The sequence below is a fragment of the Sorex araneus genome, chromosome 2, assembly GCF_027595985.1.
Source record: "Sorex araneus isolate mSorAra2 chromosome 2, mSorAra2.pri, whole genome shotgun sequence".
In the NCBI taxonomy this organism is placed as follows: Eukaryota; Metazoa; Chordata; class Mammalia; order Eulipotyphla; family Soricidae; genus Sorex; species Sorex araneus.
Window position 1 is genome coordinate 147,968,900 of NC_073303.1, and position 16,448 is coordinate 147,985,347.

Sequence of the window (16,448 nt, forward strand, 5' to 3'; positions counted from 1 at the left end):
GTCACCCTAGCAATACTAGGAGTGATCCCTAAGCACACCAGGTGTAGTTGCAACACCTCTCAAAAAATAAGTGAGATTTTCGTAAAGAGTTAAAATTTAGAAAGGAACCAGCTGTGCAGATTTCTGGAAGAAGCTGGAAGAAGAGGTTAAACCCCAGGACAAGGTGAAACTGAAACCCTCTGTTTTATTTTAATTTTACTGATAACCATTCCAAAGTTCAAAATGGATAGTGAGTTGAGTTGAAGTAGAAGTGTTTGGGTATTTTTTGGTTGGGTGGAGGGTTTGGGGGTTTTGGGTGTGTCTCTATTGCTTAAACTCCTTGAGGTAATCTATGCATGCCAGTATTCAACAGAATGCTCAGTACATGTTAAAGTGAAAAATAGTGTCAGCAGCCGTAATTTGTTAAGTCAGAGACCTGAGGAACCCCTGCCCCAACTAGCAGCACCAAGACACCTCAACTCCCTAGTGCCTGATTTATTTGGACCCTGACATTCTTTCTCAAGTACTTTTAATTACAAGAGTTCAGCCTACTTGGAAGATTCTACTGCCATGTCATAAGGACTGTACTTAGCTTTCAAGCCTAGTTTCCAAAAATATATGCTTATAGCATCTTCCATTAGTATAGAGGATTGAAAACTTATTATTTCATGGAACCTGAGCAATACTATAGCTGGTTGGGTGCTTGCCTTGCATGTGGCCAACCCTGGTTCAAAGCCCAGCATCCCATCTGGTCCCCCAAAGACCATCAATAGTAATTCTGGAGTACAGGATGAACACTTGAGCTTCACTGGGTATGACCTAAAAGACCAAAACAACAACAACAACAAAAACAGAAACAAACAAAAACTTACCATTTCCTATCAAAAGCCTTTAATTCAGGTGTCTCTGTGTGCTATAAACCAAAGCTTTTGTCTTATTTAATCTAGACTTACTTATATTTCCAGAGTTCCATAAGCCTAGCCTTTATATATAATCAGCATTCCTGTGGAAAGAAATTTTCTCAAGGCAAACAGTATCTCACCAATCCATGTACTCTTGGGTTAGGCATTTAATACCTATGAGCCTCTTTTCTCATTTTAAGATTCCTAGTCAATAGAGTAAAAAGGATTAAATAATGTGTAAAGCATGTATTCTTGTACCTGACCAACACACAGTCCCAGTAATATTTCCTTACTTTCCACACTCTAAGTATCTTTGTAATTAATAAGCATGTATGCCTAATCCCTCACACCAAACAATAACCTTTGATTTAATATTTTCTTTGAATATTTGCTTTTGTTCCTCTTCTGTCCTATTTTCTTGGTCACTGACAATTGCTGACACCTGCCAATATGACCTGAACTACTTAAGTTCTGACTTGAAACCTGTTTCTAGCAACTACAAATTTCTTTATCTCTAGAGAGTTGGCCTATAAATGCAAATGACTGTCCCACCCTTTACTTGAGAACTTTTTCATTCTACCAGTCTGACTCACAAGACTCAGAAAGAGTTTGAATTCAGATATGCATTCAGATATGCATTCAGGGAGAGTTAGAAAGCAATGTTTTACCCCGAAGGCAGAAGAGAGTGTAACTTTAAACAATTCTTGGTAAAAGATAAGGACTTTTGGATGAGGAGCGAATTTCTACTTAGATCTGTGGAGTTTTTTTAGAATTTACTTCAGAAATCATATTGTTCTTGCACAAATAATTCTTTAAATATGCTTTATCAAAGTGTAACTGTTACTGTACACATTGTTTTAAATATAAGTTAAAATAATTATTGCCACAATTGTCTTAATTGTTCTGGAAATCAAATTGAAACATTAAAAAAATCAAGACTTTACCAGAGATAATACTGCAGGTAGGGTGCTTGAACACAGCAAGCCTGGGATAAATATCCAAAACACCATATGGTCCCCTGAGACCCACCAGAAGTAATCCCTGAGTGTTGAGCCAGGAATAATACCTGAGCACCGCTGGTGTGGCCCCAAAGCCACACACACACATACACATACACACACACACACACACACACACACACACACACACATACATTGAGACTTGGCTAGCAGACTAGTGTGTTGTTGTGGTTGATATTGTTGACATTGTTATGTTTTTGCTGCTGCTACTAGTCTGGGACCACACCCTTCAGGAGGTATTGCTCACAGTCTACACAGAGTCAGGGATCAAACTATGCAATAGTAGACCAATTGTGCTCTACCATTTGAGCCATATCTCTAGCTCCAAAATTTTTCTATTTGACTTTCTGTTATAGTATTTGCCTGTCTTTACTTTTTTCCATAGGTGCCAACAATTTCCAAATGGTTATTATATAAAAAAAAATTAAACCAAAACATTGTAAAAGTAACATCACTGAAGCACCTTCATCTCTCAAATAGATTCTGTGCTTCTTAAAGCATAGCAATCTGTACATATATATTTTCAGATACCAGATAGTACTGTTCTGAATATTAATAATTGGATCAACTACACTGAGAGGTAGTTGGTTGCCTATGTTGTTTCATTTTGCAGATCTCAAGACATGGCCAAATAGTTTATAAGTCCCTACAAATTACCCCCAGTAGTCTAATACATAGAATTGCTTCTGTTTTGCTTTTCAGAAGTCACTCCAGTCTGGCATCTATACTAGTTTTCAGGTTTCCATTACTCATTCCATTGCAAGAATGAGTTGAGTATTCCCATATCAGTTTCTGAAGATACGTTGACATGAGATAGTCACGTAAGTTAAGTTGGTGTTTCTCAACCTCTTCTCCACCCCTGCATGGGTGCGGATCAAACTAAGCTCACTTTAATCCCAACCTAGATTAGTTGACATTAACACTTAATAGATTAGAGTGGTACCTACTATGTATGATTTGCAAAACTCCCTTTGATGAATATGTGAAAAAATCCTCTGGACAAATCTAGCAGCTCATAATAATCCATTTATATAAAATGAGTTTGTTATCTAAAATGAAAGAGGACAAACTAAGGCAAAAATATTGATGTTATTAAACAGCAATCCTTCCATCTCAGAAATGACCATTAAAAAGCAGAATTCATTTTATATTTAGGTAACATTTATACCAGGCAAATTCAGCCTAAGTTATAAAAACAGTCAGAAAAATTTTCTCTCCTATCTGGTAAATTCAGTAATCAATCCTCCCCTTGTCAATGAAGTGGTGCTATTCCATGGCAAATTTACTTAGTTATTAAGACCTATTCAAGGCATCAATAAAATATTGTATTCTTTATCTAAAAAGCATTTCAGTAAAATCAAAAATATGTTATGAACTAAGAAATTTTGTTATTTTAGAGAAATCGTATATGAGGTTTCAGTCCTTCAGTCTGATCTGGGAGATCTTGAGTTTCCCCTCCTTTAGGTGGTTCGTCAAGATTTTCTGACACCTTCCCTTTCCCACAACCTGTAAAACCCATGTGCCATGTTAAAGCCCATTTACTGACTACATGCTTTACACTGTTTGTGACACCGAGTGTGTTAATCTGGAGTTACTGGTTTCCTCTATAATGCATTTGCAACATGTTTACAGTTTCCTGGTAGCAATAAATTCTGGTCTGTGTTTTATTAAAAAAAATAATAGTAGCAGTTTTTTTCCCTGAGGTCTTATAAGAGTCATTTTCAATGTTCTGGCCCCCACTTGAAAAATAGCATTGTTTACCTCTTTGAAAACACATGAAATAATCCTTCTCTATGTGCCTTTCGCCACCTTGGGTGTGGAATTAAGTCTGACCTCTCTTAATGAAAAGACTATACTGAGACCAATATTCAAAGACAAGTCTGACCTCTCTTAATGAAAAGACTACTGAGACCAATATTCAAAGACAAAATAAATCCAAAATAGTAATATATGATGTACTGTAGGCCTCTAAATATGCCAGCTTATATAATTATAATTATGGTCCTGAAAGTAAAGGAAAGTCTTGGTCCTAGTTACATAAAAAAACAGAAACCAAATGAAAACATTTTGGGAAATTTTCTCTTTCAAAACAATCATCAACAATCCCTTTGGGGCTAGAGCAATAGTACAGCAGGAAGGGCCAACTCAGGTTTGATCCCTGGCATCCCATATGGTCCCCAAGTACCGTCAGGAATAATTCCTGAGTAAATCCTGAGCACTTTTGGGACTATGCATACCCCCACCCCCCCACCCCCATCCCGCCCAAAGCAAACAACTAGAAGATCCCTTTGTTGGGCCGGAGGGATAGCTCAACAGTCTGGAGCACAGGCTTTGCCTGCAGAAGGTCTAGGTTTAATTCCCAATATGGCACACAGACCCTTAGCACAGAGGCTGGAGTGGCCCCCAAACAATAACACACAAAAACAAAACATGCCTTTGCTTTTCAACAGCTGGCCAGCATTACATTTTCCTAAAATCCATGTAAGTGCTATTAGTCCAGTGACCATGCTACTTAGTCCCATCATTGTAATTACTGCCAGTTTTGTTGGGTGGATGACTGGGTTTTTTTTTCCTTCATACAATATTTCCATGTATAGAGCTGAAGCAATAGTACAGCAGGTAGCATGCTTGCCTTACATGAAGCTAACCCAGATTTGTTTCCCAGCACTCATGAGCTCTGCCGGGAGTCATCCCTGAGAGCAAAGCCAGCAGTAAGCCCTGAGCAGGGTTAGATGTGGCTCCAAAGACAAAGCAAAACAAAAAAAAACCCAAACAAACAAAAAAAAATCAATATTCTCACATCCTTTGACAGAAAAACATTTAATGTGGTCAAAAAAAAACTAGAGTAGAAAACAATAAAATAAATATTTCCTTCATATCAAATAATTAAATTTAAATTATTTTCATTTGTGAAAGAGATGTATTTTCTCATTCCATTATGTGAGAAACTGAAGATCAAATATTGTTTTATGGCATTTATTATATTAAAAAATCAGGTTCCCTAAATCTTCCTATATATTTATGCCTTGGATATCTGAGTATCTCACCTCTTTCTTAGAGATTTGAATTATGACATTACTTTAGATTTCTTCCATTCTTGAATCACTGGTCCTTTAATTCTTAAGAATGAAGATAGCTATTTCCTAGGGAAATTTTTGTGTAGTAAAATACATATCAGTCTCTCTGTATTTAATAAATAAATGTGTTCAATCTGAAAGTTACAGAAGGAAAAAAACAAGTGTCTCATTTTATTTAATATTGCTTCATTGTTTAAAAACTATTTTTAAAATCACAATAAATCACAGTCAAAAACCCAACTTACACAGTTACAAAAGAGAAGGAACATATTTATGGATCCAGGGAACAAAGTTTGCCACCCTTGTGTAAACTCCAGGAAAATTTGGTCTTCCACAGCCATGTCCCCAGCTAACAATACCAGTCAAAATCCACTTTCCATCACTTTTTCTTCGACAAGATAAAGGCCCACCTGAATCGCCCTGTAAAGAAAATAACATCAGTATAAAGCACATTAGTCTCATGTTCACTGATTTTGTCATTAACATGTCTAATGCATTGTGTTTACAATTCCCTTTCTGACAGCTTTCTGTTGATTACTATGCAGGATAGGAAAGCACCAAAATATACATTAAACCTTCAATGGCATTTTAGCATATTCCTCCTAAAACCACAAGGTTGCATTTATCAAAGAACAGAATTTTTATCCCAAGAATAATAATAGACTATTTTGAGGCAAACAAGTCTCAAAACACACAGAGAACAAATCTCAATAATAATGATAATAATAATGAAAATGTAATAGTAAGTGCTAACATTGATTTAATGTGGGTTAGTGCTTAGCATAGTTTTGAATCAATCATTTAGTTCTCACAAAAGTCTTATTTTACAAAATAAGGCTGACCTCTATCTTTGGGCCATGAGAATTCTGTGGTTGTTTATGACCTTCAGCGAAAAAGATGAAGAGTCCCTGTTTACTTAATCAGGTCCAATAAAAGAAGCAGAAGCACCACTGGCCAGTAGTTATCCCAAATAAATCACCCTTGCTTGAGAGTCCCTTCTGTTATTTCAACTCCACAAGGCCCTCAAACTTCAAAGCGTAAACATAATTCCTATAGTACATGTCCTTTAAATGATAATTAGTTTCATATTCTGAAATATTATTCAAAGGCAAAAAAATATTTATTATGCTCCAAATTTGCCCCTATACTGCATCTGCACAATTATGACTAGTGTTGAAATTGGGCTTTTAAAACTTTTTAGTGTGGCAAAAATTGTTGCCACACTAGTTAGCAAAAATTGTTGCCCTGGTGACTACAAGAGTTAGGACTATAAAACCAGTCAGATGCAGGAAGCACCCAAACACAGCAACATAGCATTAAGGAGATAAGCTTTTCAAGTTAGGCTCAGGCGTTTACTTACTAGCTATGTAACCTCGAGTAATTCCCTACTCTTGCATGCCTCAGTTCTCTCTTCTATAAAAGTGAAATGAAGGAATTATTCAAATGTATTTGTGTAAAAAAACTGGCATAGTGCCACAAAATAGAAGCTTCAAAAGTAAAAAAATTATTATTCCATCAAATAAGTTTTTGTGGAATAGTGGTAAAGGTTGTGGAAAGATATGGGAACAATTCCCACTCATCCTTTAAATTATCTGATCACTCTAGGATGATCATCTAAATATCCACATAGATTGGAATCTAAGCCTCAGAGATTGTTCCACTGAAGGCGACCTCTAAGTTTAGTCAAGAGGCCTCTATAGAAGCACTCATAAGAGTATCTTAAGCCATTTCTTTTTAATTTTTTTCCCTACAGTTCTCACTATGTGTCAATAGACAAAGTCAATAAAACCCTTATTATTTCAGAAGGCACATGGCTACTGCTAAGAAAATAGCATTCCTGATACCCTCTGTGTGTGTGTTGCTTTGAAGTTATAATAAAACCCAGAATAAGTGCTAATCTTATTCTCTGAATGTTTCAGGAAAACACACAGTACCTAGAAAACTGAATTCCATAGAAGCACTTTAATCATCTTTCCTTGCTCTTAAATAATTGGGTTTTAAATAGTATTCTAAATTTAAAATTCTGATCACTGTTGTCCTGTTATTCATTGATTTACTCGAGCAGGCACCAGTAATGTCTCCATTGTGAGACTTGTTGTTACTGGTTTTGGCATATTGAATACACCACGGGTAGCTTGCCAGGCTCTGCCAGGCGGGCGTGATACTCTTGGTAGTTTGTCGGGCTCTCCGAGAAGGGGCGGAGGAATTGAACCCGGGTTGGCTCCATGCAAGGCAAACTCTCTACATGCTGTGCTTCTAAATTAAATTGAACATGGAGGAATTTTCACAGAGTATGTGTTAAACAAGGGAAGGAGGAGCTGACTTACTCGGCAAGCATCTCTCATCCCTGACATGAGGCCTGCACAAAGCATGCGGGAAGTGATGATGCCATAGGTGGAAACACATAGAGTTTGGTCAAGGAGCTCTACTTCTGCTTGCTGTAAAACAGGGGAGCCTTTATTATCTGGAAGACACATTGAAAGAAGACATTATGGCATGACAACTTTTCTGAACATTAATCACTAATTTACTAAAAATGTTCCTCTTGTTCTCATGGTAATATTTTTAACTAATTTTCTTATGGCTGATGGAAAAATAGAGTCCTAAAGACTTAAGGTACTTGGCTGAGCACACACAACTAGAACATAGCAGCAGTAATCAGACCCAGATCTGAGTTGATCACCAGAGACTCTGAGTCATTCTCCTTCACTCTTTAGGACTATGAGTCAGCAAGTTATTACCGATACTCAATAGCCAAGAGCGTTCCATAAGTAGAGCCACATATTTGGGAATATCCCAGGGGCCATAAAGACACAAAAGACTGGGTGTATATAGTCTTTCACTTCCTTCCTAACCTCTGGCTATGATGATACAGAAAAAACAACACACTTTTTTGTAAAAAATATTTTATGAACAGTTTGCTTGAGTAGACTCTTTCCTTTCGTAATCTGTGATAATGTAACTAAATCCCAAGTACAATTCTAACAAGGATTCAGCAGTTACCTGTCTTGCCTCACTGGGACCCTGAGACCTCAGAAAGCTTACAACGGTGGTAAATATTGTCACTTCAAAAATTAACTGGAGGTACTGAACACTACTTTAATTGTAGACAGTGAAAAACTATCTAAAATGATTCTGTAGAGTGTCAAAGCAGGTTGGAGTGAAGCTCAAGATTCAGAGAATGTATTTCTGCCCGAAACTTTTGAAGGACTACAAGGAAGTCTAAGATGGTTAGAAAATCGAGGGACGGCACCAGCACTCATATTTAGGGAGCTGCTCACAAAACACGGGGCTCTTCTTACTATATATTTAGACGCAACTATGATTCTGTTGCTTGGTTTTGTTTATGGAATATATCCCTGCCATGCTCAGGGCTTACTCCTTGCTTTGTGCTCAGGGATTACTCTTGGCAGCCTTGAGGGATCATATAGAACATCAGGGATTGAACTAGACAAAGAACCTACCCACCTTTAATCTCTCTGGTCCCCTCAGCCATGCATTTCAGACCAAGGAAACCCTTGGAAAAACAGGAGTTTCCCTACCACATAGTCTGACCTTGGGGCATATTGCAAAGATGATTGAGGGAGGAGGAGGAGGAATTGTAAATGAGCATTCCCTCCAGGTGCAGTGTTTCTAAATTGATGTAACCTCAGGCCAGAATTTGCCATCTGAAGAGCTAAGAGCAGGTTGGATTTCAGTTCTCAGTCTCATTCCATGCTCACTGCCATTCAGCATCACATACCTGAATAGATACAAGAAGGACATCTGTTGAGTTACAACAGTATGACTTAAGACAGTAGTGTGTGGGGGCTGGAGCGATGATAGCACAGTGGATAGGGTAGCACAGTGGGTAGAGCATTTGCCTTGCATGCAGCCAATCCGTGTTCAATTCCCAGCATCCCATATGGTCCCCCGAGCACTGCCAGGAGTAATTTCTGAGTGCAGAGCCAGGAGTAAACCCTGTGCATCACTGTGTGTGACCCCCCCCTCCAAAAAAAGTAGTGTGTGTGTGTGTGTGTGTGTGTGTGTGTAACTGTGTGTGTGCGCGCTTGCGTGCATAAAAATGATTCATGCTCTTTCGACAAAGGGGAACCTAGAGCAAAGAGATTAGTTCAATGGACTAGAGTAATTTTGCTTGTGGGAACTCTAGGCTTGTTCCCTGAAACCACCTAGTCTCTTGAGCACTATAGGGAATGATCCCTAAGCATTGAGCTAGGAACACAGACTTCAGTGCCACCAGTAAGTGTGACCACCCTCAAGAAATAAATAAATAAAGGTGACCTAAAAAAGGAAGAATGAATCTTCTGAGTGGAAATATAAAAAACTCACCAAAGTTTGAAAAGGGCCCATCCTATCTATCCGGTTCTCATCATGAGAATTTATAGAGGCATATCCTGCTTCTTGCAGGTAGAAGGAGAGCCTCATAAAATAGGAATGAGAATACCATTCTCACTTTGGTACATTTACACAATGAAATACTATGCAGCTGTTAGAAGAGATGAAGTCATGAAATTTCCTTATAAATGGATAGACATGGAGAGTATGATGCTAAGTGAAATGAGTCAGAAAGAGAGGGACAGACATAGAAGGATTGCACTCATTTGTGGAGTATAGAATAACATCACCAAAGGCTGACACACAAGGACAGTAGATACAAGGGCCAGGGGGATTGCCCCATAGCTGGAAGACTGCTTCATGAGTGGAGGGGAGAAGACAGATGGAATAGAGAAGGGATCACTAAGAAAATGATGGCTAGAGGAATCAGTTGGGATGGCAGATGCGTGCCAAAAGTAGATAATAGAACAAACATGATGACCTCTCAGTGTATGTGGTGCAAGCCATAATGCCCAAAAGTAGAGAGAGAATATGGGGAATAGTGTCTGCCATGGAGGCAGGGGGAGTGTGAGAAAGGGGGGGTATACCCTGGATGTCGGTGTGGGGAATGTGCACTGGAGGAAGGATGGGTGTTTGATCATTGTGAGATTGTAACCCAAACATGAAAGCTTGTCACTATCTCACGGTGATTCAATAAAATAAAATAACTAAATAAATAAATGAAAATACCGTTCTCCATTTTACCTTTCCAAAGTTGTCAGGAGGCTCAGATAAGACTATACACTAAAATTCTCTCCGTGAACCCCCAAACATCACCTTAATACTAAACATTTGAGTGGAAAGAACATGACAGCCTATTTGTTCACATACCTGCTTCATGCCTTCGCCCCCAGCCGGTTACCCAGCATTTCTCACCACTGTGCACTTTCTGGTGCGAGGGAGGAATGCATATTGGCTGGATGAGCTGTTTTAGGGTCTCAGGCCAGGCGACACTGAGCTGTAGCAAGGCAATATCATAGTCAAAGGTCTGACTGTTATAATACTCGTGAACTACAATTCTTCTCACTGGGGAGACAAATTTGGCATTGCCCTGCACATACATCCCAAGGTGAGCAGTCCATGGTGTGGGGTCCGACAGCCTGGGAGGAAAGGAAGGAAGCACAAAGTCAATGACTTGAAGAACTGCATGTCCTTTGGAACCAAGCATGCTGCATGGAGATGAGGCTAAAGAAGGGTAAGCCTGACTTTCTTTTTCTTTTTAAATTGAAACACCATGGGATACACACTTACAAGGTTGTTCATGATTGGATTTCAGTCAAATAATGTTCCAATACCATCCCTTCTCCAGTGTACATTTCCCATCACAAATGTCTCCAGTTTCCCGCCTGCCATTCTCACCTCCTCTCACCACCCTCTGCCCCATCCTGCCTCTACAGCAGGCACTTCTCTCTCTCCCTCTCTCTCTCCCCTCTCTCTCTATATATAAACATATATAGATAGATATAGATAAAATATATATATATATCTTTCTGCAAATTATGATTTGCAATATAGGTACAAAGAGGTTATCATGTATATCTCTTCACCTACTTTTAGCATTCAGTTCTTGTCCAGAATGATCATTTCCAACTATCATGGCCATAGAGGTCCCTTCTCTGTCCCACCTGCTCTCCCTGGAACCTTCCACTTGTGGCAAGCTTCCATCCATGGACCAGTCCTCCTGGCTCTTACTTTTACTGTCTGTGGGTATTAGTCTCATGCTATGCTTCTTTTACATATCCCACAGATGAGTGCAATCATTCTATCGCTCTCTTTTTTTTACTCATTTTATCCAGCATAATACTCTCCATCTTTATCTATTGCATCATTATTTATAATAGGCAGAATCTGGAAACAACCCAAGAATTTAAGAACAGAATACTGAATAAAGAAACTACGGTATGTCTATATAATGGAATACTGCACATCTACCCAGAAAAACAAAAACAAAGTCATGAGGCTTGACTTCCTTTTTTTTTTTTTTTTTGGTTTTTTGGGTCACACCCAGCTATGTACAGGTGTTACTCCTGGCTTTGTACCAGGAATTACTCCTGGTGGTGCTCAGGGGACCATATGGGATGCTGGGGATCGAACCCGGGTCCACTACATGCAAGGCAAATGCCCTACCCACTGTACTATTGCTCCAGCCAGAGGCTTAACTTTCTATCCCTATTAAAATCACTGGCTGTCTAAGAACATGACAAGTACAACTTCCCTGGGTCCCTTGTCTCTTAGGTAATACCAGAGATGGAGTTATGGGTAGTGACAGAGAGTAGCAATATTCTAGAAAACATCCTATGGAAACATGAGAAATTACTTTGCCAACAGTTTTCATGAACTGCATGTGGGCCAAGAATGTTAGTGAGAGTTTGGTCCCTTTCCTTCCACCAGTTCTTGCTGACAATGGTACTTGATGGAGAAAGACAGGGCCAGGGAGCATGGTTCTGCGATCCTTTTACCAAATTTAAATAATATAGCTACCCATGCAGATTATAAATCCATGTGTAATAAGCAAAATATAATAAAAGTATGTCTTGAAACCAGCCAGAGCCTTATATATCAGTGCTCTAGCAGCTTTAGCATCACCAATCTGAGGGCTCTGCTCTGGTTAGTGCTTCCAGGAGTCTCTCTGGTCTTATCCAAACTCACCAAGGTCTTACTGTTCCCTTGTAAGGATTCCATCTCCACCAGCACAGCAACCTCTCAGAGTGAAGGGAATGTGGAAGCTTTGGAAGAAAACATGGATAGAGCCCAAAGAGTGTGGCCATTCGTCAGCTTAGCTGACATTCTTGGGAATCCTGGGGGAGTGCTGAGTTTAACATACTTGGAGCAGCTTTATAGCTAAAACAGTGTTTCTCAACTTTTTTCTGACTATGACCCCTTTCTTACCTTCTTTTCTTTCTGTACCTCCTGCCCTACCAGTTGGACCCCTAATCTTATATCATGCCCACCCACAGCTTAATGTGATTGTCATCTGTGGTCCTTAGAATACAGATAATATTATTTTATATGGAATAACCATATAGAATGGTTTCTGGTTGAGAAATTCTGGTCTAAGAGACTAATGGTAAGACAGGGATAGCTAAACACAAATCTTATCATTTTCAGGAGAAGCAAGCTGAAATTGTACAAATACATTGTAATTGTACAAATTGTATTTGTTAATTGTACAAATTATACAAATACATTGTATATTTTTTGTATACAATTGTACAATTGTATACAAATTGTTAATTTGTTAATTGTGCAAATACATTGAAAGACTCCACTTTTAAAAATTCAGGATAAGGAACAAATACTACTACTTTGCAGCAGTACATTTTCAATAGAGATTCTTAGGGGGCATCCCTGTGGGTCTGTAAAGCCTTGGAGCCACTCTTAGTGATAGTTTTGCTTACTGGATCCAGGGATCAAACTCAGGTCTTGAGAACGTAAGACACGTGGTTCACTCCTTTGAACCATATGGTAAAGTCATATTTGAATTAACTGTTTTCCAAGTCTTCCTTTCACCCTAACCTAAAAGTGCATCAGTTTTTCTCACTAGTAAAGGCAAACAGAACCATTCATAACCAGTCTCTCTGGACCTTTCTAGGACCCCTCTTTCACTCTTACCAGGAATCTCTACACTCAAGTCACCTTCCAGTGCCCACTAAGCTCCAGATTCTCCAAACATTCCCAGAGATTTGACTAGAAGTCCTAATACTCGTCCTCCCAACCAAATAAAAGCCTGTTCACATTTATGTGCCCTTTGTGCTATTTTCCTTATATTAATAGTTTCAGAAGAAATGTTGACACATATGATTAAAAAAAAGAACGGGGCTGGAGTGATAGCACAGCGGGTAGGGCATTTGCCTTGCACGCTGCCAACCCAGGTTCAAATCCCAGCATCCTATATGGTCCCTTGAGAACCACCAGGGATAATTCCTGAGTGTATGAGCCAGGAATGATTCCTGTGCATTGCCAGGTGTGAACCAAAAAGCAAACAAACAAACAAACAAAAAAGGAAAGAAGAAAACACCACCAGTTTATTTTCTACAAGGAGCATTTTCCCACAACATGAGAACAGATGAAGGCTAGGAAAGCCCTACCTGTTTCCATGGAAACAGTGGGCTGCAGAGAGAAGCCACTCCCTGGAGATGACTGAAGCTCCACAGTAGGCAGAACCAACGAAATGAAGGCTCACTTGCCATGGCCAACCCCCTTCCTGGGTGTCAGTGCCCCCAATGATTCGGTGGAGAATTAGGGAACTTCTGCTGCAGCCTTTAGGAGAGGAAAGGTCACTTCATGTGGGCTTGGAAGACATCTTCAGACTTGGAAGAAAAACTGGAAATTCATTCCAGTTTCGAGCTAGATTGGAAACTAAGAACCAAGTTAACACTTTGAAATGTTCTGTCCATTCACAGATGAAACCTTGAAGGGTCCATATGAAACCTACACCAAAACCCACTCCTTCTCTTCTGAAAACAGACTTGAACAGTCTCTGTACAGTAATGCATATAAAGGGAAGTATGGGAAACGGATCAAAGCATTGTGGAGGGGGTGGGTTTTGGGGTAGAAAGAGAAAAGTAAGTTTCCACTGCAAGAGAATTAAGTGTCCTTCGGACCTGAAGAGATTTCAGGAGTCAGGGACACCAAGTTGCATGCTTCAGATCCCAAATTTAATCTCTTCCACAGCATGCCCTGGTCCCCTACCCCCAGCACTGCTGAACCACAAAACTATCATATTGCCACCCCAAACAATAAAACACAGTCCAGCCAGGGGTGGTTCCCAGGCCCCCAAGCAACGCTTGAAAGGTACCCATTAAAAAAAATTCAACAAAAAATAAACAAAAAGTCAGTGTCTTGAAATTGTGATAATTTGAAATAATGCATTTGAAAGAAAATTTGTAAGTCAAATCAATGAAAACCTATTTTTGAAGCCTGATTATCAGTACAATTATTTCCTACTATAAATAGCATTGGTAAAATTGTACAAACTTATACTGCCTTCTGGTCAATTAGAAATCATATAACTAATAACACAATCACATGATTATTGTGCTTAGGTCACAGTTAAAGAAAAGGCCAGCACGTGATATGGACTATAACCAGAGACATAACAAACAAGCAAGCCACCTCTTTGTTCTCCCATCTTTCTCATAAGCTTTTCATTTAAGACCTTCTTTCCTTGATTAGAGTATTCAGAATGTAAATTTTTCAGACACAGTTTCAGAATCAGTTAATCATTATTTTCCTTATTTCTCCATACCTTCAACAACCTCTGCCAGAGGGATTATAGAAAAAGGGAACAGAAATGAGAAACAAATGAACTGAAGAGAATAGGAATTCAGGAAATAAGGAATAGCGTTAGAAAAAATATGGACTTCCACTCACTGCAGCCTTCTTCATCACTTCCATCTGGACAATCCACAGTCCCGTCACATTGTGCATTTTGCTTCTTGAAGCAAATATTATTGCCACACCTAAAAGTTCTGTTGGTGCATGGAATGCCTACAAGTAAATGAAAGAAGAGTTTTTCCCAGTCAAAACAAGACTTGAGTAAATGATAATGAACTGCAAAGAATGATTTGGCCATGTTAAGTATTTGTTGTGCTAGGAAACATAAGAAACATAGCAGAGTGGAATGAAACAACCTCATATCACCCTTTTCTTTTTTGGTGAGGGTGGGGATGGTGGCAGTTTGCACACCCTGCAATGTTTAGAACTGACTCCTGGCTCTGCACACAGGGATCGCTCCTGGCAGACTTGATGGACCTTACGGAATGCTGGAGACTGAACCCGAGTCAGCCACATCAATGCTAATGCACTACCTGCTGACTATTTCTCCAGCCCCTTGAAGCAACTTTTCCCGTCAGGTGTATGCTCATTGAAAAACAATACAAGGGGCCGGAGTGATAGCACAGTGGGTGGGGCACACAGCCGATCTGGGTTCGTATCCCCAGTGTCCCATATGGTCCCCCAAGCAACGCCAGGAGTAATTCCTGAGTGCAGAGCCAGAAGTAACCCCTGAGCATCGCTGAGTGTGGCTCAAAAAGAAAATAAGGCAAAGTAACACAAGGGCCTCTCCTTTCTCCCACTATAGGTGAGATGGAATACCGTTGTACCTGCCAGTGGTTTAGGCAATGGCCTCCTTATATTACCAAAAAGATGATCAGAAATAAGCACCACACTCAGTCTGTTTATACCATTAGAGAGGAACTGGATAGGCATTGTGAATTATAGCATGCTGTCTGTGAGTCTCCAGGTACGTTTTTCTGCAGGGCTATAAAAGAATGTGTTTCATTATGTTATCTGACACATCCCTGCATATCAAGTCTTCAGCATTCTTTAGTCTTGAGTAACAAGCAAAAAAACCAATGAAATCTTCCAGTATTTACACACACACACACACACACACACACACACACACACACTACATCCCAGTTAGTGACCAACTGGTACATTTTGTCTGAGACTAATACCCAGAACTTGGTATGAGGGGCAGTCTTAGAACAACAACAACAAAATGAAACTAGTCAGTTGGCCTAACCCCACCAAAACATTCTTCTGATTTAGAAAAGTTTCACATGAAGAGAAATAATGCAGGAAGTTTGGTCTCACTCTGAGTGCAGTTCTGTTCATCTCGACCATCCTCACAGTCCCTGAAGCCATCACAGACCAGAGGGCTGTGCCACCTGAAGGAGCTGTCATTGCACACTGACTTGAGAGTCACTGCAATAAGAACAGACAGAAAGTCATGAGGCTGAGACATCAATTGGACTCTGATGGCCAACAGCCCCTGTCCAAAAGAGCAAATCTTTAAGATAATCTCAATAAAATTTAAAAGTTTGTTCTACAAATTAGTACTTGCATCAGGAAAAGGTGATATTCAGTCTTTGGGGTAATTTTTAGCACTTCAAAATCATTATACTCAATTTTTGCTTTGGCATAAATGCATTCATCTCTAGTGCTATTTATTTGATTAAAAGTAAATGTAAGAATTTATGTATTCTTGGATGATTTTAAAAGTAAAACTTTCAAGTGTATAAATAATAAGGATCATCTAAATTTAATGTGTTAACATTTCTTTTTAAAAAATGGGAGGGTCTTGAGATTAG

The 16,448-nt window shown here is 39.3% G+C and overlaps 1 protein-coding gene across 1 annotated transcript in view; it reads right to left on the reverse strand.

The window, feature by feature from the left end:
* Positions 1-5,226: 5,226 nt before the first annotated feature.
* Positions 5,227-16,448, reverse strand: part of TMPRSS7 (transmembrane serine protease 7) — a 50,535-nt gene continuing 39,313 nt past the window's right edge. The window contains exons 13-18 of the mRNA XM_004606723.2: positions 15,952-16,062; positions 14,725-14,841; positions 13,440-13,611; positions 10,183-10,451; positions 7,305-7,441; positions 5,227-5,397 (exon numbers count right to left, since the gene is read on the reverse strand). Of these exons, the coding sequence (XP_004606780.2) occupies positions 5,227-5,397; positions 7,305-7,441; positions 10,183-10,451; positions 13,440-13,611; positions 14,725-14,841; positions 15,952-16,062 (977 nt within the window). The remainder of the gene's footprint in view (positions 5,398-7,304; positions 7,442-10,182; positions 10,452-13,439; positions 13,612-14,724; positions 14,842-15,951; positions 16,063-16,448) is intronic.